At 36.4% G+C, this 25,400-nt stretch overlaps 2 protein-coding genes across 4 annotated transcripts in view; both read right to left on the reverse strand.

The window, feature by feature from the left end:
- The window catches only part of SYCP3 (synaptonemal complex protein 3), a 10,484-nt gene extending 6,443 nt beyond the window's left edge, over positions 1-4,041 (reverse strand). The window contains exons 1-4 of one of the 2 annotated variants that reach the window (XM_068663886.1): positions 3,667-4,041; positions 2,359-2,503; positions 824-899; positions 402-436 (exon numbers count right to left, since the gene is read on the reverse strand). In XM_068663886.1, the coding sequence (XP_068519987.1) occupies positions 402-436; positions 824-899; positions 2,359-2,488 (241 nt within the window). In that variant the 5' untranslated portion in view covers positions 2,489-2,503; positions 3,667-4,041. Of the gene's footprint in view, positions 1-401; positions 437-823; positions 900-2,358 lie in introns of both variants that reach the window. The other variant, XM_068663879.1, reaches the window with a different exon arrangement.
- Positions 4,042-6,157: 2,116 nt separating this feature from the next.
- GNPTAB (N-acetylglucosamine-1-phosphate transferase subunits alpha and beta) overlaps positions 6,158-25,400 on the reverse strand; it is a 42,867-nt gene continuing 23,624 nt past the window's right edge. Inside the window, exons 10-22 of one of the 2 annotated variants that reach the window (XM_068663852.1) lie at positions 24,791-24,961; positions 23,016-23,139; positions 20,525-20,728; positions 18,006-19,132; positions 16,834-17,033; positions 16,352-16,571; positions 15,210-15,323; positions 13,875-13,960; positions 11,965-12,063; positions 9,793-9,960; positions 8,480-8,570; positions 7,853-7,910; positions 6,158-7,357 (exon numbers count right to left, since the gene is read on the reverse strand). In XM_068663852.1, the coding sequence (XP_068519953.1) occupies positions 7,863-7,910; positions 8,480-8,570; positions 9,793-9,960; positions 11,965-12,063; positions 13,875-13,960; positions 15,210-15,323; positions 16,352-16,571; positions 16,834-17,033; positions 18,006-19,132; positions 20,525-20,728; positions 23,016-23,139; positions 24,791-24,961 (2,652 nt within the window). In that variant the 3' untranslated portion in view covers positions 6,158-7,357; positions 7,853-7,862. The remainder of the gene's footprint in view (positions 7,358-7,852; positions 7,911-8,479; positions 8,571-9,792; positions 9,961-11,964; positions 12,064-13,874; positions 13,961-15,209; positions 15,324-16,351; positions 16,572-16,833; positions 17,034-18,005; positions 19,133-20,524; positions 20,729-23,015; positions 23,140-24,790; positions 24,962-25,400) is intronic. The other variant, XM_068663851.1, reaches the window with a different exon arrangement.

The raw sequence follows: 25,400 nt of genomic DNA on the forward strand, positions 1-25,400 counted from the left end.
TCTCTTTTGTTTCACCGTAACAAATTATTTAAGTAAGAACAACAGCTTTCTAACTCACAGTCTCTTCTCTCTGCCATATAATTACCACCTCTTAAACTGCATCTTGAAGTGGGAACTGATAATCAAAAGCACTCATGCTTCTTTCCCTATTTTCTGTATAATTAGTTTACACCAATACTTTTCACTCTCTTTATATGCAGTTATTCCCTTCTCTCTTTCCATCTGGTCCATTTAGATGTATTAAATATTAGCTCTTTTCTGAAAACTGACTGTAACCAATGCTACAAACACTGGCTATTTTATGCAAATCTCAGAAGTTATTTTATGGTAATGGATTACTGTCAATTCTGTATGTTAAATATTAGTTATTTTTCAACGTATTAGAATGTAAGTGTACTTACCTCCAAACCTCTCCAGCATATTCTGTACTTCACCCCTAAAAAATAGTTTAAAAACTTTTTTTTGACCATTTTCACTTTGGAATAAGACCTAATATGTATGCTTAAAACTAATTTTATTCATGTGCCTGATAATTTAAGCAATGATAAAGCTGCTACTGTTTTACAAGATAAAAAAATAACACTTACTCCACCTCCTGCAAGAGTTCTCTTTCTAGACTAATTTCTTGATGTTCAAAAAGTTTACTACAATCTATTAACTTACTCCCCTAAGAAAGGCAGTATTAGGCCTTTAAAGGGTCCTAAATGAGGGAGGATAGTAAATAAAGTGGAACAAACCCCAAACAAAACAAGCATACTGACTAACTGAACAAAGTGTCTACTTAAGACTCACTTATTTTGAAAAAAGGCATTCTAACCCTTACCCGACATCATCTGGAACCACATGAGTAGTCACCAAAGGTCTTTTCTTGCCATGTTTCTCCATTACTGGTGTTTCACCTTAATGTGAATTTCAGAAAGATTAACAAAAATATGTTGTTATATTTAACACATACGACACCTAAAATTTTGAATGTGAAGAGTTGACAGATGGTGATGAATTCTACAAGACTAGATTTGAGTTGGCCCTGCCTTGAGTTCCTTGAGGATGGTCTCAACCAGTTTTTCAGTCCACTACTACACAAATACCACCAACTCACAATAAAACAACCATTAGAAAGCTGAAAATAATCTAAAAAAGCGAATAAGCCTATCTGCAAGAATTTAAACGTACTCTGACCATTAAAGTAGCAAAACCACAGACAAGTATATACGTTCTGTCAAAATAAATTAATAAATCCTTGGTTGACAGATTTCCATTACTGAAGGGGAGGGTTGGCTTGGGGGAATCAAGCCAATTCAAGACAGAAACATAGGGTACCCAAAATATGAAACAATACAAAATTAACAAATAAAACTATGTACTGTTTGAAAACAGTATGCATTAGCGTACACAGCTATACAAGCTGTCCTGAAAACAACAGACATTTCTATAGCATAAAGTTGCTCAGATATCCTTACAGAAATTTGGTTGGCAGGTTATATAAATAAAAAGTGAAAGAGATTCTCCCCACTTCCACAATTTGCAAACCCTTTCATTCAAGTTGTAGGAATGTACATTTTGATCCATATAGTAAATAACATAAATCTGATAGCCATTCCTATGTAAAGTTTAGAACACACTGACTAGTCTTGTCAGGTATTTCACAGAAAGCAGCATAGCAAAACTCAGTGGAAATACTCCTGATACTGGTTTCATCATTTGCCCCCACACTGCAGTATCTCATTGAAACAAAGTAAAGGATTTAGTCTGGACAACTGAAGAAAGGGAGAAACAGAGAGAAACAAAGCCCTGACATGACTGCTGAAAGACAACATCCATCACTTGATGAATGAAAACTATTTTTTAAGCTAAGTCCACTCTCCATGACACTCCCTCAAAATTAAACAAAGTCTTTGGTTGACTTCTATTCTTTTTCCTCAGAGCTGGCTCTACCTCTTCCGTTCTTCTGTGCAGTCTTCCTGAAGTATTCTTAAACCTCCCAGCGTAAGACTCCTAACTAACCTATCCGACCTCACTCAACACAAGTGAGCAGAGTTTTTCTCTTCTGTCCTGATCCCATGGCATTATATGCAGCCAGGTGATAGAAGAAGATGGCATTAAAATAAGGTAACAAAATAAGGTAACAAGATTCTACTCTATTGCAGGAGTTACCTCTAAGTTTAAGACCTAACTGGGTACCACACAGAGCACTTCTGATGTGTTCTCTTACCAGTCAATCAACACCATGCAAAAGGAGGCTGTCACAAACATAAGGAACCATGCTTGCTCAGGCACTTGCTAACACATGATATATTCTCATCTATTCATAGTTAGAAATACCATAAACTTTTTTAAAAAAAATAATAACGTAAGCACCTTCTCTAATATCTTCCTCTGATCCACTCAGCTCTTTTCCTTCCTCTGGAAAGTCATAGGGAGGTGTCACTTGATCCTCCTGTGCTGGTTTACCAGCTTTTCCTGAATGCTTTCTTCCCGATGGTGCCATAATGAGATTTTCTTCCTATTGAAACATAGCACTGAAACATAACTTTTCCCACAGGAAGACGAATATGTTTCCATATTTACATTGATTTGTTTGTTATTTACACCCCTGTAACAATCTCCACCTGTAAGGACAAGAAGCAGTCAAACTGTTTTATTTTTGAGGTAGTTCACAGGATTAACCATCAGTGGTGCTTTTAAGAACAGGGTCAAAAATAGCAGGGCTAGTGGGATCATACTTTCGTATGTTGAAAAGTAAACTATGCTCTTAAGAAAGTGCTCTTAAGGTGCTTGTCTGCTCAGTTTCCATGATGTTTATTTTATGTTTTATCAGATTTGATACCAGATTCCCAAAGAGCTACACTAATATCTTGTCCTACAAAATACATAAGCAATAGAAGATGAAAAACAATCTGGTTCTATAACCCATGCTATGCTAGACACACAAATAAACACACACATGTCGTTTTTAAAAATCCTGATCAATTTTCACTTTCTGCATTAGCTTTATTATTAGCCATTACACCTCTTTATGTGTTTCTGATGTAGCTTGCATATTTGTGTTTCTACAAATACACTTTAAAAAAAACACACTTTAATATCACTTATTTTTATATAGTATGTGTATTATTTTACAAGTATTTATGGAGTAGGTATTTATTTAGAAGGAAAAGAGAATAATTGTAGCCATTATATGCGAGAATGATAAAAGCAAGCCTTTTCCTTAGCACTTCATCAAGATACACAAAGATAACAGAAAATAGCAGGATACAGTATCCTTACTGCAGTATTTCTTCTCTTATCTTCCCCTGATAGAAGGAGGTACAAAGCATTTCAATGTAAATTTAAAATTACATATAATTTTAAAAATCCTTAAATCCTTAGTTTTAAAAACATGTCTGATTGTGCTGCCAAAGAAAAAAAAATATATAAAAAATCCCTCTTCAACTTTAAACTGCATGAAAATATATTTACTAACACATATTTATCTTGCATACTGACATGTACTTCACTGAAAAATCAGTGTGCACAGCACAAACTCCCCAATTCCTCTAGAAACCTTAAAACAGCCTTGCAACCCCGCACAGCCTTCGTCCATCTTGTGTAGCTCCTTGCTTTAGCTGATGCAAATATTCCCAAACCACAGATGCAGATTTAACATTCTTTTTCAGAGGAACTCACCTCCTTATTTCTCCCTGCACAAAAAGACCTGAAAAAAGTATTAGTTGAGTGAGTCTCACACGTGGGGCATTTTACCAGGTGAACCCACCTGCTTCCACCACAGCCTTGGTGCCCTGGGAGGAAACCACAGTGGCCTCAAAGGCTGAGGGGCATCATGGCGTCCCAGCCCTGGCCGTTACTCCCCACCTCACCACCTTTCCCCATCGCTATCCCCGTGCCACTGACAGGTCCTTTTCCAGCTCACTCCACCTCACACAGCGGGAACCCCTTCCCACTCCCATCTGCCTCATAAGAAGGGGACCCCCAGCGGCAGGGGCCACCTCACGCCCTCCCTCGCTCCCTCGGGCAAGCATGCAGCCTGCTGAGCCTCGACCCCTCGCCCCCAGGACCGCAGACCCCCGTTAGCCCCTCACGCTCCCTCCCCGGGCCGATGGCGGCTGCTGCTGAGGCGCGGTCCCACCTCAGCGCCCCCTCCCCCACCCCGCTCACCAGAAAAGGGCGGGAAAAATGGGCGGGAAGGGGCAGGCGGCCGGGGCGCGGCCATGGCTGCTGAGGCGGCGCTGAAGGAGGTGGGAGGCGGCCCAGCTCCGGCCGCCTTTCCTTTGGTTAGAAACGGCTTCCAGCTCCCCCTCGGGCAACAAAATGCCCGCTAAACATTTTGTTGTGGTGTACGTAGGCCAGGGTATGACGGCTTAGGAGGATTTTTCAGTAAGTGAATCCAAACGGGCAGTAGTTCTCTAGCCAACTTAATTCAACGAATTACATGCTTTGTTTCAGATTTTTCTACTGTTCTCACATGATCTTCAGTCCTCCTAAGTGATTTATTTTGTTCTTTACCTATGCATACCAAATATAAATAAAAAATCCTAGAAATATTTTGTCTCGTCCTTACTCTCAGCAACTTTAGAAATCTTACCTGTTGGCATTTCCATAACTGAGTTTAATTTTTTTCCAATATTGTACTTACACTGTGCCTGGCTGGAGCGGAGCTAACTTTCTTCACAGCAGCCTGGATGATGTTGTACTCCACGACTGCTGACTGAAACAGCGCTGGTAATGCAAGGTTGATTCAACTGTGCAGAACCCAGGCCTCCTGTTGCCCCATGTCCCCACAGCAAGGAGACACAGCAGACCCAAAGAGTTATCCCATGCCCTGTAACATTGTGCTCTGCAATAAAAGCTGGGGGAATGTATAGTCTTTCCAATGCAAATGATCCTCTGAGTGGCTGGGGCTGGCTGTGGGAGTTGGTGAGCAAACCCTTTCAGCTGGGTTTTTTTGTTTCTTACAAAACACACACCCTTTGCTTATTACTGTCTTTTTCTTGACCCACAAGTGTTTCTTTCTTTGACTCTTCCAATCCTCTCCCCCATTCCTGCTGGAGGGAGAGCAAGCATCTGGGTGAGCAAGTTGTTGCCCATTGGAATCCTGTTCACCTGTTATCTTGCTTTGCTTGCTTGTTTTCTTTTTACATCTAACATGCTCACAAATGTTAGCTGTGATTTTCAGTGGATACTTGTCAGAAAGTTAATCCAACATCTTTTGGACATTTTTGCTTTAGTTAAATGAAATGCTGTATCTACTTTCAAATTTTACTTAAACAAAAAGGTCTTGCCTGACCTATGTATGCAAACTGTTTTATTTGTACATCACTTCATCAAGAAGACTGCCTTAAAATTTCAACCCTTTTTCTCCCAATTATTTTGATTAGAATGGCAAATATTTTAAAAAAAAAATCTTAATAAAACTTTAAAAAGTGAAAGTATCAAAGCTTTCTTGCATTTCTTGAAAGTTCTCGTTTTTTCCTAGTCTGAAGTAGAATCACAGAATCATCTAGATAAGAAAAGTCCTTCAAGAAGGACTAACCATCAATCTGACCTACTGAGCTACATCACTAAACTATGTCCCTTAGTGCTGTGCCCACATTTCTTAAGTACCTCCAGGGATAGCAACTCCACCACTTCTCTGGGCAGTCCATTTCAATGCTTAAGCACCCTCTCAATAAATAAGTTCTTTCTAAAGTGCAGTCTAAACCTCCCCTGACACAACTTGAGGCCATTTCCTCACATCCTATCACTTGTTACCTGAGAAAATAGACTGACGCCCGCCTTGCTGCAGCCTCCTTTCAGGTAATTGTAGAGAGTGATGAGGTCTCCCCTCTGCCTCCTCTTCCTCCAGACTAAATAACCCCTTCAAAACACTTGTTTTCCAGTCCCTTGGCCAGCTGTGAATTAAACTACATACTTATATTATATGTTTCAGCATTATACATAATGTTATATATCTTGCTAGCAATGTACAAGCGTGATTGCATCTTTAGAATGCTCAAAAATTTGATTCTACTTTGAGAATCCACTCATGCATCAAATATTATTAAAATTATTACTCATGGACATTTAAGAAAATAAGAACTTGTAACGCAAGGCTTTATAAGCATTAATGGCTAATTTATCAAAATGAGTGAATTTGTCTACTTTAACACAGAAACAGACAAACCTTTTACCATATTTTAGTTGATTTCAAAGCAAACAAGTATCTTACAATACATATGCACATACATTTTGTACATCTGATTACAAAAAAACCACTAATGCATTCTTTGAATACTGCTAGTACAATGAAGATATGCCACTGAAAATTTGTGCTTGAAAACATACAGTATCTTTTCCCACATAAAATCATACTAGTCTGATGTCTCAAGACAAATACAGGGCCAAATCCCATGAAATTTAAAAACACCAAAGCTTCATTTGTCAGTATAAATTTTGTTTTCTGAAGTGAAACATTTCTCCCACACATTGCTACATTAAAACAGTTTGTTAACCATTCATATAGAGAGGCACTTTTGCTTTTATATTTACAATGCTTGTAAAATATTTTACCTTAATCACTTCCATTTGATTAAAACCCTCTCTTTGTAATCAAGAAACAGCAATATTGTATTCTTTGGAATATAATACACCAGATAAGACATAAAGTAACTTCAAAATAATAATTAATTGTTCTGATGTTTTATATTTTAATTAGATTGCATTTATTCCAAATCCCAATTAAATACTACAAATAACGTTGTGAATTGTCACTGTGCTTTAAAGAATGCCAACATCATTAAGGATAGACTAAAGGTAAATGACAAGTTACATAATTCCCTTCGTTTTCCCATAGGGCTAAAAAAAAAAAAAAAAAAAAGCAGCAATGACAGAAATTTGCAAAATGTTTCGGAATGCAAGATCAAGTACCTGTTGAGCTCATCCCAAACAACTTTGCCTTCTAACATTATATCTAGTTGGCAACATACACTGCAATAAATGCAGCTACATTTCTTTAGGTAACCCTTTTTATAAAAAAGGATAACATGGCCATGAACTAATGTTTGTAAAGTAAGATCAGTTGAAATCTGCCTATGCAGGTTTCCTGCAATGTTTGTTTTGCTTCCTGTCACAGCTCCAGCAGCTTGTATATCACAGAGTACTGCAGAGATCATAACTGTAGATGCATGATTTTTTTTTCTTCATATCACCTTGGTTAAATATCAAACCATAAAAGACACTTATGAAAGAGATTTTGAATGCTTATCACATCTTGAGGTAGACTGATCTCCAAAATAAAGCTCTTCTACACTTTTATTCGTTCATGACCATCTTCCTTTTGGATCCTTCTCCTTGGAAAAATCTTTCGTTTAAGTGCAATTAGCTGAGAAGAGGAAAGAAAATACAATAGTTAGTTCTCTGCTGGGCTAGAGGTGTGCAGCTGGTCAGCCTTTCATCCTAGAAACCATAGAAACTGTACCATCCATGGTAATTCAGTCAGTACTGTCCATTCTTTTTTTTTTTTCCCCCACTGCACAGAAAGTTATTCAAATGCATCTATTAGGCATAGGCACTTGCACTGTACTTCTCAATAACCAGAATACAAGCAGAAAGTGAGAGATACGGTATACCTATATTCTGATTATTTTAAAGTTAATTTGTGTATGTAATATAAAACCAGGCTACATTCTGTTTCTGAAAGGTCAATGCAAAGCTGGCAGTATTTACATACCTAGCTGTCCTACTGAGCTGAATACTCCCTTCCAAAATAAAATTACTACGCAGGGGAAGTTTTTAATGTATGCAGAAGGCTGAAAATTAAGGGAAAGATTCATGCAAAAAGTTACAGGCGGAGGAAAAAAAAATGTCAAAAGCCAACCTTTTAAGAATTACACCCTCTTCATCAGACCACGGAAAGGGTTACTTAAGGCCCCAACCTGCAAAGAATTACCCATATGATTTGTTCAATTGGCTCCCTCCACGTTTAGCAGGATTAATCATGTTTAAGAAAATGATTTTATGCTTGCAGAATGGGAGTTTTTTCTTTGTGTCTGATTCAAAGCATTTTGAATTCAATAGGAGTACTCATTGTTACTTAGGAATTAGATTTGGATTAGGCACCTAAAACACCTTACTCAGGACTAGAGTGGTGATACTACTCAAGTTTTTTTCCTATTGGCTTACTTGAACTATCAACGTGTGTTAATAGACCAAGATTTTCAGAAAATTACTGATTGTGAAGTTCCAAATTTAGCACATTTATGATGGTTTTGACCATCACAAAACAGCTGACAAGGGAACACAACTCTCCTCCCCCCAGGTACGACTATTTTCCATGAATATCGACATGACAACTTAAAAATTGAAGCAACCTAATCAGTAGTCATGTATCATCCTTATTTCTTTTATGAAGGAAAAACCCTAGCTATTCCGTTAAAAATACATTTTATATTATCTTGAAGGTACAGCGGTGTATTAGATGTTATAGATTTGATAAATTTTTTACCTGTTCAGCAAAAAATGAGATGACTGTAAATACAATAAGTGTTACTAGAACGCAGTGGGTCCAGAATTTGAGCTTGTCTCTGTATGCCCTCCTGCAGAAAGATGGAAACAGAAAGACAATTGCATATATTATAAATCAGATATAAACTTTAAAGACTTTCCATGAAATAGACAAAGAAAATAAATATGGTAATTTCTCTCCTAACTTGTGTTATAAAAAGCAAAACATTTACTGTATATGGCTCAAGCTCTGCATATCCTTTGCTTTTAGTATTATCTTGAACCTACTGTTAGCCTTGAGCTATTATGGGTGTTGGTTATGTTGGAAAACCAAAATTGGTATGCAAAAACCAAAATTGAACACCATACAAGAAAAAGGTGGAAAACTCATCTGAAGCTAAAAATGGATTTCCACCAGCACTTCAGCAGGCTTTAAACCAATCTGGTAGAAATCTGCTTTGACCACATACAAAAACAGTCAAAATACAGGGTTCTTGTGAAGCTAACAACATCCTGGTGGTTGTCCTCAAAAACAGAGCCAATGATATGTCTGCAGCTCCAGCCCAAGTTTCTACAGCTAACTGCTGAAGTCAGTTTGCAGGGCTTGTAGCACTACAATCGCACCCATTCTTCTCACCTACAACCCTTCTGATTCCTTCTACAGGTCCTCTAATATTTTCTCTTCTGTCAGGAAAAGCTGTTTCCCATAGTTTGCTGATCAGGAACAAAATTACTGTCTTGTCTCATTTTTATCACTATACCTTCCAACCTTTTGCTTGTATTCTATAATCAACTTTCCCAATTTCTAAGTTAAAATATTATTTATAGAATGGGAAGAGGTAAACGCACATGGAAATTTCACACATTATGTAAAAATGTGAAAGAGGTACATGTATCTTCTCTGATAATTATCCAGAAGATTATTTCTGCCAACATTTCTCACTACAGTCACTTAGGGAGAAGTGGTACCACCAGAATTTATATTGCCTCTTTGCAATACGCATTCCAAATATTACTTAAAAGATAAATAAAAAAGACAGAAACCCTGATTGCTCGTATTTAAAAAAAAAAAAATTAAAACCCACACTTTTTTATTTGAAATAAGTTACGGACAATCAATGAAATGTTAGACTCGGAAAAATAGGAAAACACTAATCCTGCAAACATTAAATTTTAATCCATTTAAATCTTTCCACATCATCTTCATCTGTAACTCCTTCATGACAATATTGGGAAAAAAGGGCTTGTATCAGTATGTCCTATAATTACCTGCCAGTACAACAGAATAACTTGAAGAGAACCTATGTAGCATACCATTCTTGGAGCTCATGCATGTGAAGGAAACGATTCCGATATTCTCTTGGCAGTTCAAATTGGGAAGGTATAGGAAACATTGATTCATAAAAATCCCTAAGCACTGCTTTCACTGTCTGTGCATCCTTGTGATTGTGATCAATATTGTCATTTAGGCAAACAAATTTTCTAGAAAAGAAAAATGCTTTGTTAGCATATTTCCTTTAATAAAATGAAGAACGCAAACAGAAACCTTTTAAACAAAATTGATAAGAGTACCCTTTTAAAACCAAATTGATACATTTGATACTGTTAACTACATTCTTTATTATTGCATTATTTTAAGTTAATTTGATTTCAATTCAGGGGGCACCAAGGCTGACAGTGAATCAACACCTCTGAGGAATGCAGTAACAAGCTATGGGTCTCTCTCTTCTATTCATATATAACGCTGCCATCTAATGGGCACTAATATGCATCATCTCCAAACCTACCACTAGATATAGACAGCAAATTAGAAGGCTGGGATTATGATTTCAATAAGAGCTTTGTAGTTTTAAATAAGTTATCATGAGTAAAGTACCTTAAATCATAAGATGAGTTACACTGTTAATATTATTATATCTACCTTCTACAATTAAGTATATGTTCTATCATCTTCAGAGAAACTTATCATAAAAGACATTAGAAGACTGTACAGAAGACAAAGTTTTGTCCCTAGGCTTTAAGTTATTGTGAACACAACATAAAATGGGCATATCACAGACCTAAAGCTGAACTCATATAATAAGCCAAAATACAGACAAGAACCTGGATAGTATTTATATGAAAATCACTGTGACTAAATATGCTCCAAATAATGCTTCTTGGAGAGTTATTTCTCACAAAAGAAACTCACAAGTATTTACGTTACTGAAAACTACTGAAACTAAACCAGCAGCTAGTATGCTAGACTGCTATGTCCCGTTGGCTGCTCTGACTGAGTGCTTGCTGACAAAAAATTCCCTTTCCCACATATGGACAGGGTTATGTGCTTTATTTATATTGTGAGATACGAGACCTTTACATTTTCCCCAGAGGGTGAAATAATATCTGATGACATATGCCTTGTAATTGCTAACCTTTGTAAAGAAGTGGTTCTGGTCAGCTGCATTCTCTATAGCATGGTGTGCCCTTTCAAAGAGCAGAGCAAAGTTCAGGCTTCCTCCATGAAACTGGAAATAAGTAGAACTCTGCAGCACAAGAATTTGCCTACAGAGGGCATTACCGCTTTTCCTCAGACTGTAATGAATCTGGCACAATTGGTAACCCCGCTTTAGGCAATTACACGCAGGGAACCGTCATTCATTCAAATTGCCACATCTGAGAAAAACAAAATATGCCTCCCATCTTCAAAGAATAGCCGGCTGTATCTATGCTATCAAGTAGCTGTGCTATGCAGAGCATCTGGTTATGGCAACCAGATGTCTATGCTATACATGTTTGGAGGGTTTACTCTGGACTATCCCTGCCTGGTTCCCATGAACTGGCAGCTCATTAGCCCCAGGAATGCAGTAGCTGCACTAGACCCGAGTCTGCTCTCAGACTTGGGTATCCAAGTGCTTCTCCACTGCAATGTAAAGAAACAAGAGGACTAACCTCTAGCTTTGGATCATTTCTCATTGAATATAAACAAACAAACAAACATACTTCTTGTGACGTTGTAACACAGCACAAAAGCACAGTGGATATGCAAAACAGATTTTCCAATAAAATCATCCACGCTTAAGTGTTATTTTTACAGTAACACTTTAAACATATTTAAACATACATATAAGCACATTAACAATTTAAACATAAAGCAGATCAAAATTTTCACTCCTTTAATATAATTTTGCCTACAGCATAAACTATATAAACTCTAGAATTACAAAAATGAAAGCCTCAGAAATAGTTGAAGTTTTTCAATACAACTTCAAAGATTCTAGACATATAAAAATGTAATAGAAAACAATTGGATAACCCCCAGCATAAAAGAGAAAACAGCCACTTCTGTTAAATAGAAAACAATGAGAAGTATTTTGATTAGAATTGATCTTGCTCTGTAACACAGCATAGAAATACACTGCAATAAATGACTTACAACACACAAGCAGTTGAAGCAGAAAATGAAAACAAATCCCCAAACGTCATACAAATCGAGAAACAGGATACCTGGGATTTTTTCGTATGTCATCCAGCTGACCAACTACATGAGACACATTTGTGCGAATCATTTTGAAGGCAATTTCCTCTTCTCCCATGATTTCAAACCTTATTGTAAAAAAAATATTATCTATACATTAGTAAAGCAGCCTCTAGTCAGGTTCAATAAGTATTATTATTTGAAGAACTTATTTCTAATCTTACTGTCCAAAACATTAGAATTTGACATTTGATTTCTATCCATGTGTTTACATTTTTCAGCTAATGCTCTTGCATAGAGCCACTTTCCAATAGATTTATTAGCAGCCTATTCTAGACTGAACAATTTTAATACACATTTGATAAATGATTTGTTTTGACATAATAATAGAGTTTTGGGAATAATTATGAATCTGAAGTAGACATTACACTATATTTCCTTATTTAAAAAAAGTATTACTGTAATTTAAAATTACACTACAGACATGAGAAAATACATTATTTTCCAATCACTGGCCCCAGAAAAACCTTAAAGTTACAAAAGCATACATAAAACTACGATCTTAAATACAAATGCAAGCCTTCCTCACCCACCTATCTACTCATTACCCAGCTTACAGCCAAAACAATGAGCTGTATATAACATGCAGAAATATTGCATCTCTGAAGGATGTTCCCAGTGTGGAAAAGCATTTGCCCCCGTTTAGTGGTCTTACTAGAGGTACCATACTTATTTTTCATGTGGAGGTGTACATGCACCTGTCACATCTTAATGTTCATACAAGAAAATACACTGCCTGTTTGAGAAGTCTCATGTGAGAAAGAATTCTACCTATAAAGCTCACCACATTAATAATGCAATTATTAATATTAAAGCTTAAGAACCACATGTACCTTAAGCTGATTTATATCATTAAGCACAGCAAATCCTTACCCCTGCCTCAACATTTTTCAATCTCATTTGTTGTGTCAGCTTTTCAGTTTCATTGTAAGCTCTTCTGGGAAGGGAATTATTTATAAAGCATACAGCACAGCTTGAGGTACTGTGGATGAGTGTGTAACAGTGCCCCAAAGCTGCCCTAAGCGATATCTGTAACTTTCCTTCATCCTACAGAACTGCTTGACTTTGTAACCACTCCTGGGGCCACATGCTTCAGAGAAGCCCTACCACTCTGCCCATCCAACACCACTGGTGAGGCAGTGGGCAGGACACAGCTGTCAGCTCCATGCCAGCAAACAGCCTCAGAATCACTTCATTGGTTTGCCGTTTTCAGAGAGCACAGATCTGCCTGAACCTACATCTCAGGAAGATCTGCTCAGAAGTGATTATTCAAACAAACCTAAGTCAAGTCATGGTTTGTTCTGCTCTTTCCAAAAGAGGATGGGAACCATTTTGTTTTACCCCTGTCCCAACCTGTCACTTCTCTACCTTGCAAGAAAAGTGCAAGGCAGTTAGAAATAAAATGCTTTTTTTTTTTTTTTTTAAATAAGAACAACAACAACAACAAAAAAAAAATAACACACCAAAATCTAAACCACTTCTGTAGAGGAAACAAGGACAAAGAAGATTTACAACTTAAAATTTCTAAGTATGAGAAACTTTTTCCACCCTTCTATGCTGCTCTAACTGCCCTCCCTAAATGTATATACTTGATTAATATAGTTATTATTATAGTTTGTTATAGCTGTCTAAAGATAGTCCAGCTTCTTACTGTTGTACTACAGAGTTGGGATCTGGCCCAAGGTTTAGCATGGAAATCTTTAGCCTACTAAAGTTAAGGAAAAAAAATCCCACAATCTTACACAATGAAAGAGATGTGAATAGTTAGCAGTATGCTTCTTCAGTTCCACTGTTAAACCTTAGATGGTACCTTAAAATAAAGATTCACAAATCTTCCTATTGTTCTATGAAAGTTGCTTTTCACAGGACTGTAACATACCTATATTTGTTTTTGTCCTTGTATGCCTTACGAATTCTGTCAGTCACAGGTTTGCAATTAGTTACTAGGTTTTTAGTTACTGGAGGCTGGAAAAAAACATTGTTTAGAATATAATTTAATGAAGAATAGAATTGGTTATAAAGGAATACACTGTAGAATATTTATACCACAGCTATGGAGACCTGTGTATTGCTTTCATTCCAGGAGAGTAAAACATATTGTTTCTTCATTATCTTTTGACGTAAACAATACTTACACATACCAATATTGAAAAATATATGAAAAATACACTTTTTTTTTGGCAAAAGTATTGCAACTTCTAGATTTCATCCTCAATACAATATTCAGAAATTGTAGCTCATTTGACAGCTGTTTTAACATTCTTCTGGTGGAAGTCACCACTAACACTGGCCAGGCATACTCCACAGAACAGATGATACACATTAGCCTTATTTATATTATTAACCTATGTTGAAACAATTCTGGGAAATAAAAATCCATGTTTCTCAAGGGATATTTCTATGGTACTAGATTTATATAAATGTATCTGTTGCAGACAACAGGAAGAAAAATTGTTTGCATGATGGGGATTGACAATGACTACCCAACAGCTCATGACCTGTACTGACCAATTTTTTATTCCTCCTCCCCCCCACCTTTGGTACAGTACTGGTTTTAACCAATAAAACATCAGGTCATCAATTTAGCAAAGTTTGTGTACACATTTTTTCAGAAGCATAGACTGATGCAGGAATTCAATTCTGTTTGCAAAAGAAATTTAGGAATCTAGAATATTTAGATCTGACACTAATACCTAAATTCCCACAGATTTCAGTAGAATTTAACAAACAAAATAGGAATTAAGGACATAAATCCTTAATGAGCATCTAGTCCTAAGCCTTAAATTTTTGAAAGTTAAAAGGAATTACCCAGAAGCCTTTCAATTAGGAAGACTGACTGAAGATATTCCTCCGATGATATTTATTTTAACGCACAGAATATCATTCAAGCAGATTTATCAAGTTCTAGTTAGAGAGGTATTGAGCACACTATCTTTTGGGTTTACACTAGTGAATTTTCTTAATAAGGATGACTTTTTAAATCCTATATATAATAAAATTCTAAAGCTCAGCTTTTCTCTACAGAAGATTTTAATAGCTTTAAAAGTTAGCACATAGCTTGTAGAATTTCCGTATTTAATACACTTACTTCATGTATACACAAGTAGAAATTTTTGTGAATACTTTCCTTCTAGAAATCAAACCAACATTTCAAGCATAGTAAATACATGTTCAGGAAAGAAATCATCCATCTTTTAGGACCAATGTTTCTTACCAGATTGGGATCATAATATGCTTCCTGAGTTGGTGGAATAACATGGATCCGAGTGATGTTGGCAGGAAGAGATTTTGAGCAATTTATTAGCATTTGTTCTAGACCCGTCAAATCCTACCAGGAAGGAAAGAAAAAGATTCTTGTTTTCTCATTACTGTAGTTCTAAAATCCAGGGTTCAAATACTTAATGTTATATGCATAAGAAGTTTCTATATTACTGTAAAAAAAAGAAGACATTTGTTTAGCACACCTCAATTTAATAACTGTTAAAGTCGGTAGAAATCTCAATATACTTAAAGTGAAGGAAATGCTTGGTTGAATTAAGACCACATAAAGCGTGATTTGTTATTTTCATTTGAATATTAAAAACACATCTTTACTGATGACGTAAAGAAAGTACAGAATTCCCCGACCAGAAGTGATAAATTAAATCCCAGATCAAACAAAAAAAATAACTGAAAGTAAAGGAAGATTTTCTGATTAAGGTACAGGACAGGAACACCTGAAAACAGAGCTGTGTTGCAGCTATGCTAGTGATTTTTTGTGCCATTTCAAGAATATGATTTTATTGACTTGAGCCCCGATTCTTCTGTGAAGCAGAAAGGGTACAATTCTCTCTCTACCAACTGTCTCTAAGAGCACACGCCCTACCAAAACCACATCCTCTGCTTATCAGGTTCCTAGAAAGCCATGAATGTGAATCTTTGTATATGGTCATAGTATTTACTGGTATCACTTCTTTGCTGACCTTTTTCTCACTTCTTTCTTTAGGGAACAAGTTCTTCAGTCAACGACAGTCTTTTACGATGTGCAAGAACAAGCGTATGCACAACAGAATCCCACTCTTCACCATGTCTTTTACCAGTGAACATCTTTCTAACAAATTCATACCAACTACTTTCTTAAGATTAGATTCCAGTGATCCATTTTTCTGATGCTGCTAGAACTCAACTTAATTGTTGAGTCCATATAAGAACAATAAAGAAGTAGAACACAATGTTATATTCTCCAGCTAAAATTTAAGAATTGACAGATGTTACAGATGTTAAAGCAAAGATAAATACAGATTTAATTCATTTTAATGTAACAGATTCAGTCTTTAGAACCAAAGTCACTCTAGAAGTTATTGCTGAGGAAAGTACCTGCAAACTTAATGGCAGTTCATGGATTCTTGTGGCCAACGTTCGAATCTCTCTGTCAGACAAAATGCCTGACTGGTCTGTATCAACCTCATCGAAGATCTGAGAGATGTTCAGTGGCTGGACTGCACTCATAAGATAGTAGAAATATGAAAAAGCAAACTGCATGTCTTCTGAGTGCCGCACTTTGTGAAATGATGTCTTGTCAAACTCCTCAGGAAACCTACATAAAAGCATACATTAAATTAGTACTCCAGCTTCTAATAAAACATTGCTTATCTGAAAACAAATTCTCATCTAAATTTTTTAAAGGTCCTCCTTACTTTAGCACAACTATCATGTTGTAATAAATTCCCTATTTCCCTTTTCAAAATATAATTTTAATGAGTAGCCATCAACACATTGGAAATAGCTATAACAAAGCTTTGTTATAAAAGATAGAATTACCTACAGTTCTACATTATTTCAAAGACAGACATACTCACATATCCTGTAGTTCTTGCATAACAGTGCGGTCAATCATGTGAGGCATATGAGCAGGGACTTTCCGAGATGTAAATCCAAATTTACTGTTTAAAAGCTTATTTACATATCGAAGGGAATCAGCAAATGTATCTTTCAGCTGCCTTCCAAGATGTTTGCCATCAGTAAAGTATGACATTTCTTTGAGTAATGACTCTTCTTCCTAAACAGCAAGACAAGCGTACATTAAGGTCACAGTATCAAAAGAAGATTAAATACATAGGAAAACTGACATTTCAGGCAGGTACCAGCTCTTTTTTTAAATAGGTAAAAATATAAAGAGAAGTTTCGAATACTTTTCTTCATGCACCTTTGATGCGTCCTTAAAAATAGGAGGAAAAAAAAGGAAGGTAACTTCATCCTTTAAAATTATATACTCTGAAGAATAGTGGTATACAAAAAAAACCTTCCTTAATATTTTTCTTCTGACACCTCACACACTCAACAGTTTTCTATCAGATATTCATAATATTGCCTGTTTTTATTTTTTTTCCTGATTATTCATCCATATTTGATAACTGATATCTTTGATAAACAGAAAGAGGTAATAGCACCTTTGCTATTTAGAGTAGTGCAAAACAGTTGTACCAACTGAAGCATAGTCTCTATCTTCTTTTCTAGAGGTTTTCAAAAAGTCCTCTGAAATGCTTTGGCTAGAAGCTTTCTACATGTTTTCTTGACATGGTCTGGATATTCAGTGTTGTTGGCAGCCTTTCAATTTAACTTTTAGATCTTGAATACTTACCATTATACATAAGAATATTTTTACAATTTATATAAAGTGTATCCACATTTGTATAAATGCATCCAAAACAAAATTTAATCTCTTTTGCAGTACTGTATGTGTGAATAATTTTACTGCACCAACATACAGTGAATAAGAAGGGAATGTGACTTCAAAAACACTCAGTAGAACAGGAGTGGAAATGTCTATTCAGCTTTCACCACCTAGCTATGAGAGGCCCAAATCAAACAGTTCAGATTTTATATGAAAACTCAAAAGGAGTTTTCAAAAAACCTCAGCATTTACATCAAAGGCAAGACACATTCTAAATTTACAAATAATATTAACAGAATTCCACAACATGCAATAAGATACGATTATTCCACTAAGCAGTGATGTTAAGATACTCACATCAAGAAGGTCTTGGAAATACTTCTTTTTCTCCCATGGCAAAAAGCCTTGGTAACTTCCAGCATAAGACTGTAACTTTCTTCCCACTAACCCCTCCCTTACATTTGTATCCAACTGTTCATGCCCTTTTCTGCCCTCCATTCCCTCTGTATCTTCACCAGCCTCAGAATTCCTAATATTTTTTGATTTCTGTGTTTCCCTTAATATGAGGGAATTCAATACTTTTTCTTGAGGTTCATTTTCATTTCCCATGGACTGGATCCCATTTCTCTGGGCTGGTTGGGTGGATTTAGGCTTCATTTTGGAAATAGGTTTATTTGTATTCATTGCCACATCAGTCCTTTTTGTTCTGGTAAGTCTTGAAGGAACTTCCCCATTTGCTTTTATTGCTGCTTCTGTTTTGCTATTGTTTACATCTTCATGAGGCTTCTGCCAGATGGTTTCATTTTTCTTATCTTGTGAATTATAATGCACATCATTCTTTTCTAGACCTACAATCTTCTTTACTGTAGTTGAGAACTGATAAGGTCTCAGGAGAGCAGCCTTGGATAGGTTAAATCCCTTCTGAGTGATATCACCATTTTCTAGTTTTAAATCCAGGTTCTGCAGTGCTATCTTAACGTTTTCAGGAAGAAGAGACTCATTTACTGATGGTATTATAATCTCTTCATGGAAACTCCCTCCTGTTTCATTTCGACGTCTCCTGACTCTTGGAAAGCGTTTTTCTTCAGGAATATCTTCAAATATCATTTCAGCTTCTGGTATTGAAGTTGGAGTTTTAAAATCAGAGTTGGATTTTTGCGTGGAACTTGCGTTCAGTTTTGGCTCCTCTCTAGTATCAACTTCAATAGCTACCTGCATTTTGAACTCTTCATCATTTTTATTTAGAAACGTAAGATTAAAATAGATTACAGTTGTATTCATGCCACTGTGCATTATGAGGTGGATAGTCTTCCATTTGTTAGCAACTGAAGCATGCCGAATAATTGGGTTATCACTATATGAACCCTCAATTCCTTTCTTGGCTATTTCGCTGAAGCTGAAATAGAGCAGACATTCACCTTTTGGAATAACATAGTAGGTCTGATTAAGCTGAAGTGTCACCTTGTACATCTCTTCAAAGTGATCTGGGAAAAAAAAAGAATTTTCAGTGTGAGATTTTTTCTGTATTTTTAAATTGTAATATATCCAGCGAGATTCACAATTTTAGCAGTGAGACTACTTTGTGAAAGAACACTTACTGTAGCTTCCAATTTCTTACTCACCTATCTTAAATAACACATTATTAGAATATACTCAGAATTATAAATCTGATGTAGATTCCAATGGTAATTCTAAAAAAATGCTATAATTTATCACTCCTACCTACAGAGCCTACGTTGCTTCTTATCACACCTCACTTAACATTATGTGTCATAAGTAACAAGCTCATTTTGGCCACATTTTAGTAGAATCACATTACACGAGTTAGATCTCACTACTAGATTGAATCTTGATTTGGAATTTCTAAAACCTCTCGCTCGCACAGCAGAAGACAGATCTGTCAGCTCTTTTGAGAACAAAACCTCACTGCCAGCAATGCACTTTTTTGACCTGAGAAGCAGGGAAGTCTCTACTTTTTCAAGCAGGCCAAATTATCCCATTTGTTTTCCTTTATCCAGAACTCTCAATCACTCCATTGACTCCTGCTAGCCTTTCATATCCAAATAAAATTCTGACATCTCAACCTCCAATTGCCTCTTGTTTTCCTTGTTCTACCTGCTCTGCCTCTATACTTTTTGCTCTACAGTTTCCATGCTTTCTTCACTAGAATTCTTGCACTTCTGCATCTTCCCTTCAAAAAAAAAAAAAAAATAGGTATTTTAGACTGCACTGGGAATCTTCTAATATTAGTACAAAAAAAAAGTTTAACGACTCTCCTTTTTAAATGCAGTGAGGTTAAAATGTCCACCTTCAACCCAGTTGCTTCACTGGGCTAGCACAATTACAGGATGAAAGCCTCTGTAGCCAGCAGCACACAAGGAAGACACGCTTAGGTAACTCAAGCTCCTCAGCAGAACCCACAGGTGACTAAAAGTAGCCTTTGGCAAGAGTACAGAGCCAGACTTGAACTTACACCCTCAACGTCACAGGGGTCCTTTAATTTAATAACCACTACGAGCACCATCAAATTAGCTGTTCTCATTTGGGTCAAGTCTATTTGCATAGCTGAAATGTAATTTCTGCATTTAAAGCGTAAGCCTCTTAGGTAATGATTTTGATGCTTGCTGCTCCATAAAACATCAAGCATTCCACCCATGCTTGGCAAATACAGATTTTACTAACTAAAGCAGCACACAAAAAATGATTTATGTTTGGATCAGTGAATAAAGGAAGTGCCCGCCTTTTTCCTTCAGCTGCTAGCAGCAATTTTTCATGGCACTGCAGGGCTCTTAGAACTACTGGAGAATAAAGATGAACCAAGAAAGGTAAGGCAAACAAATTCAACATTATGTTTATCAACCATACTTATTACATACCTTGCCCACAGTCACCAGCATCAAATCCACAGGAGAGAACATTGCAGGCCTGATCACAGAATTTGTCTGCTAGCCAGGAATTAGCACACCCTTGGTTACAGTATGAAACACCACTTATTCCTCCACCAAATTGCCATGGTGGTCCATTTCCTATACCTCCAACTGCACCACCACCAGCAACATAGCGACTACCCCCGCTGTTACCTAAAGGGAGAGAAAAAAAAAACAAAAGTGACCAGTCATTTGAAATTCATATTTCTGAGGAAAGGTACATTTTAAGCCACAGTATTAAAGCTCGTCTGAGAAAAGTCACCAGAACTTTATTTACCAACAGTAAAATTAAAACAAGGCAACTACCTAGCTCCCCGAGAGCTAGTGTAAAATGTATAGCATACAAAATCTCACTGTAGAGTTTTGCAAACAGACTTAAAAATGCAACAAAAACTGCAACATATTTTATCTTAACTTCAACAACGTAGGAAAAAAAAAGATATACTTTTCCTCTTGCTTGCATTCCTGACTTTACAGTCTCCTAGAACAGTACATCACTTTCTTAATCCAGAAGCATCATTTCATTTTCCTAACCTACAATTCTGAAAATTCAATTTAGGAACTAATGGTGCAGCTTTGCTATGAGGTTAGACTGCTCTAACTGCTCTTGCGCTCAAGTGTTCACTCACCTTCCCTGCATGCTGCAACCATTTGCTAATATTAGCATCCATACAGCATACAGAAAATCAAATCTAGCTTAAAAGTAACCCAAACCTCTCCAAAATGCCCACACTGAAAGAATAACTACGCAAGCAAGGTGGTGGAAACATGTGGTAGGGTTGGTAGGGCTGCCCATTTTGCCACTAGTGTGGTCTTTGTTGCATTCATAAATTCAGTTTTGCATCTGACACTAAGACAACATGGTTGACTCTTCCCATCTTGTGTGCCATCAATACTTGTTTCTACAGGTAAATGGAAATTGTCTTGCTTATATCTATTTCCCTTCATTTTCATTGAAATCGTAACATCAGTCCCTTCTCACTGGAAGGGGCATGCAAAGGTAGCACCAATAATAAGGCAACAATTGGGCAGAGTAACTGAAATCTCTGGAAGATAAGAGAACAATGCAGGTGTTCTTCAGAAAAGTAATAGATCCTCAGTGAGCACAAGTCTTGGCAGCAATAAAAATGTTTTCATATCTTTATTGCTTTGAATGCACATGAAAAATAGCCTTTTATTAGAAGTGTTCCCCCCCCCGCCCCCCCCCCCCATAGGTGGTTCTTAGACCAGAAATATGCAGAAAAAAAATGGCACTGAGATTTAAGAATCCTCATATAGCATACATTGTTTTAAGAATACAGTCCATCTTCTAATCTTCTTAATTCATTTCTGGATAAAACCCTAAAAAAACCTCCCTTCTCAGGAAATGAAGTGTGCCCAAATGCAGGCTATTTCTGGTTTGCAGAAGCTTATTTGTTCCCACTTCACACTTCCTTTACAAGAACTATTGTTCAAGGATAAAAAGCAAGGAAGGAGACAGCCCTGAACAGCCACAGGTGTCCCTTCCATGGCAAGGTCTGGTGAACAGGCATTTCAATCACAGCTATACATTCTCCTAAAACTAGTGCACCTACAAGGCAGACACTTGATGTGGCCAACTGAAATTTTAAAAAGAGAGGTAGAGAGAAAACATGTAAGCAAAGTTAACGCGTGTTGGCATTAAGGAGTTACAAGACATGAAAATAGATCAAAAGATGGAAAAGAAGTGGAACACAGACTAGAGTTAGAGGAGACACAAAATCTATTTAAAGTATGTTTGAGCAAGTGAAATCTAGGAGCAGAGCATATACAGACAACCTCCTCCATGAGTGAGGAGGGGCAGAAGTTGGAAAATTAACAAGTATCATAAAGCCTTGCAAATAAACTTTCCAGCAACTTCTCTGGTCAGACATTTAAATGCAAATTCAGCTTAAAATCTAACCTTAATAAGAAACAAGGAGTACTTAAAAAGCGGCAAGTGAAAGGAGACATCAGACCTGTACCACTGTACAAGACACTACCATCACATCCACAGAAATTTTACCATGCAATACTAATTACCTCAGATACTGTTATTCCAGTAATATTTCTTAGTTGTTCCACCTATATCTCTTTACTTGTTTTGTTATCTAAATGACAGATGATTTAGTTCAAGAATAAAAGGACTGAAGTTCTCCTGGAAGTGTGATATTATTTGGACTTTGAGGTTCAGAAGTTTTCCTGTCATGTAGTCAAATTTGGTACCGAAAAGAAGATTTTATTGTGCCCTACTATTTATTGTCATTTCCCATGGAAATTTACAGCTTGAAGGAAATATTTTTTTTAATATGTAAGATGAATTTTCCCCCCCCCCGCCATTAATGAAGGCAAATTTTGTAGTTACAGGAGAATTATAAATTACAGAATTATAATAAGAAACAAGTCAGTTCATTTTTGTCTAAATTTAACATTGTTGTCTTACCAATGCAATCACCTCCATCCCAATCACAAGCTGAGTTATTACAGGCTTTATCACAGTAACCATCTTTAATCCATGAACCAGGACATCCCTCAGCACAGTTTGGCACAGGCCAAGTCAAGTAAACCTGGAACAACATTACAGTCTGAGTCAAGGACTGGCAAATAGAAGTCAACTGAGCTTGTTTCTTGGAATACAGAGACTTAAAACAATGTCTTCCTGTGCATAGTGCCTTCAGTGTTTTACAAACAGCATTTAAACCTTGTCACCTACAAAATAAATAATTTCCTTCTCTTTGAAAGGGATAACAAGTCTCAGAAGTTAAATGAATTCGCAAGGCTATACAGCAAGACAGCAATAGCCAGAAATAGAAAGTAGGACTTCCCAAATTCACTTCTGCAAACCCTATTCAAATGAAAATTAGTATTTTTATTTTTTTAATCAGATAAGGAGGGAGAAACTTCAAATCTAAAATACCCCACAGCTCACTTGTTCTCCTGACTCAAAATCTTTTCTTCATCACTAACCCATCATGAAATAAGTAGCACATGTTGAACATAATCCCTGAAGCATCTAATCCTCTATGACTTAAATAATACTAAGAATTGCCAATATAAAAAATGCATGTGAATGTATTGTAACTGGGAAAACAATAAAAAAAAACACATTTTCCTCTAGACATTTGAAAATTTTAGTAGTATTTTTGCTACCGAAGCACTGATCAGGTTTATCACAAACATTTCATCTGAATTCACTTCATTTTCATAACTCAGAGCAACAACTGAAGAACAATAAAAGTGCAGTAACAGGATTCTGCAATTATGTGCTTACTTTCTTAAAGACTCCCAATGTTCTCAAGTACTAAAAGTTAGTAATTTTACAGTAGCTTAAGCTTATTTTGTACAGCTCTTCTGTGTGTGTGTGCAGGTGTGTTACACATCTGCCTGTATAAAGCATTTAATTCAGTGGTCTCTAGCATCTGGTGTCCCCTTCTACTTATTATTTGTATTAAAGCAATATGTGAGTCTTAAGTGTTTCCCTCCATGTTACTCACATAGATCAAGCTCATTGATGAAAACTCTGCTGGCAACAAAGTTCTTTATGCATGGCTATTGCTAACATTTCCTCAGCCTGCTTTCTTCATCTAACCCCAGTGATGATAATAGGTCAGTTGAAAGACTAAATCACTTCATGTTCATGAAAAGAAGTATCTTTCAGTGAACAATTATATAAAGATTTGGCAAAGATACTGTAGGTGTCTGGAATAGAGATGGTTAATAGTAAATTTTAATATTAAACCGGTTTGAGCATCATGAGTTCTCAGTGTTCCTATGAAAGAATCAATTCTGTTTTGAACAAAACATGCCTCACAAAACAAAAAGGATTTACAAAGGAGGAAAGACTGATAGCTTCCAAACACCGAATCAGTCTTCCCAGTGCTCAAAGTCGAGGAATAAGGAATGACATTGATAAAGTAAAGCATGAAGCCTGACAGAGTACCATTATACCCTCCAAAACCTGGGAGAGAACACCACGAAAGGCAATTCCAAACATCCACACAGCAAAAATACAAAAAAAATAAAGTCCTCCCCACCCTGCATCTTTGCAAACAATTGTCTAGTTAAGAATAATGATCCTTTAGAGGTAAAAAGGGGAAGGAAGGTAAATTTCTTTCACTCGCTCCCTCTTTCTAAGTAGCATTTATTCAGTTTTCATGATATTAACACAGAGAAGTTTTAAATCTACTTCTAGTTAAAAATCCTTACCTAAGAGCTTACCTTTTGACCTTTAGAGTGACTGTAAAAATCATCAGGCCAAACATCTTTCCCAAACATAACATCATCATTGAGATAGATAAACTTCTGAGAGAGGCCACTGATACGATGAATGTGGCTTTCAATAGCTGGTGAACTGAAGGTAGGCAAGTGACTCACATTCTGAAATATTTCCTAAAAAATAAGAAGAGACAGTGAAGTTCTTCTTCTTTGCTAATGTATTTTCTTTTTTTATTTTTCCTTTCAAATATTTCCTTTTCCAACATAACACCAATTTCAGTTCTGTTGCTTAACTAAAAAACTGCACCTGGCTCAATGTAAAGACACAAACTCCTATTTATTTCACTATGTACTGGATCAGGCCCAGTGTAGATATATTTATACTACTTGTGCAGTACAGGCCGCACAAAATTTCAAGAAGTTGAACCTGTTCCAACATTCAAACAGCATTCTTCCATTTCTTTCAAGTAACTAAGCAAGCAGACAGCAACAGAAGCTGAATTAGTATCTTGTTACCACTTAGGCTGCTCAGGGCTTCTATGTCATGCTCAGATACAAAAATTACTCCTGAATTTATAATAAGAAGCTACTGCTTTTTTTTTTTTTTCAGGAA

Source organism: Anas acuta, chromosome 1 (genome assembly GCF_963932015.1).
Source record: "Anas acuta chromosome 1, bAnaAcu1.1, whole genome shotgun sequence".
NCBI lineage: Eukaryota > Metazoa > Chordata > Aves > Anseriformes > Anatidae > Anas > Anas acuta.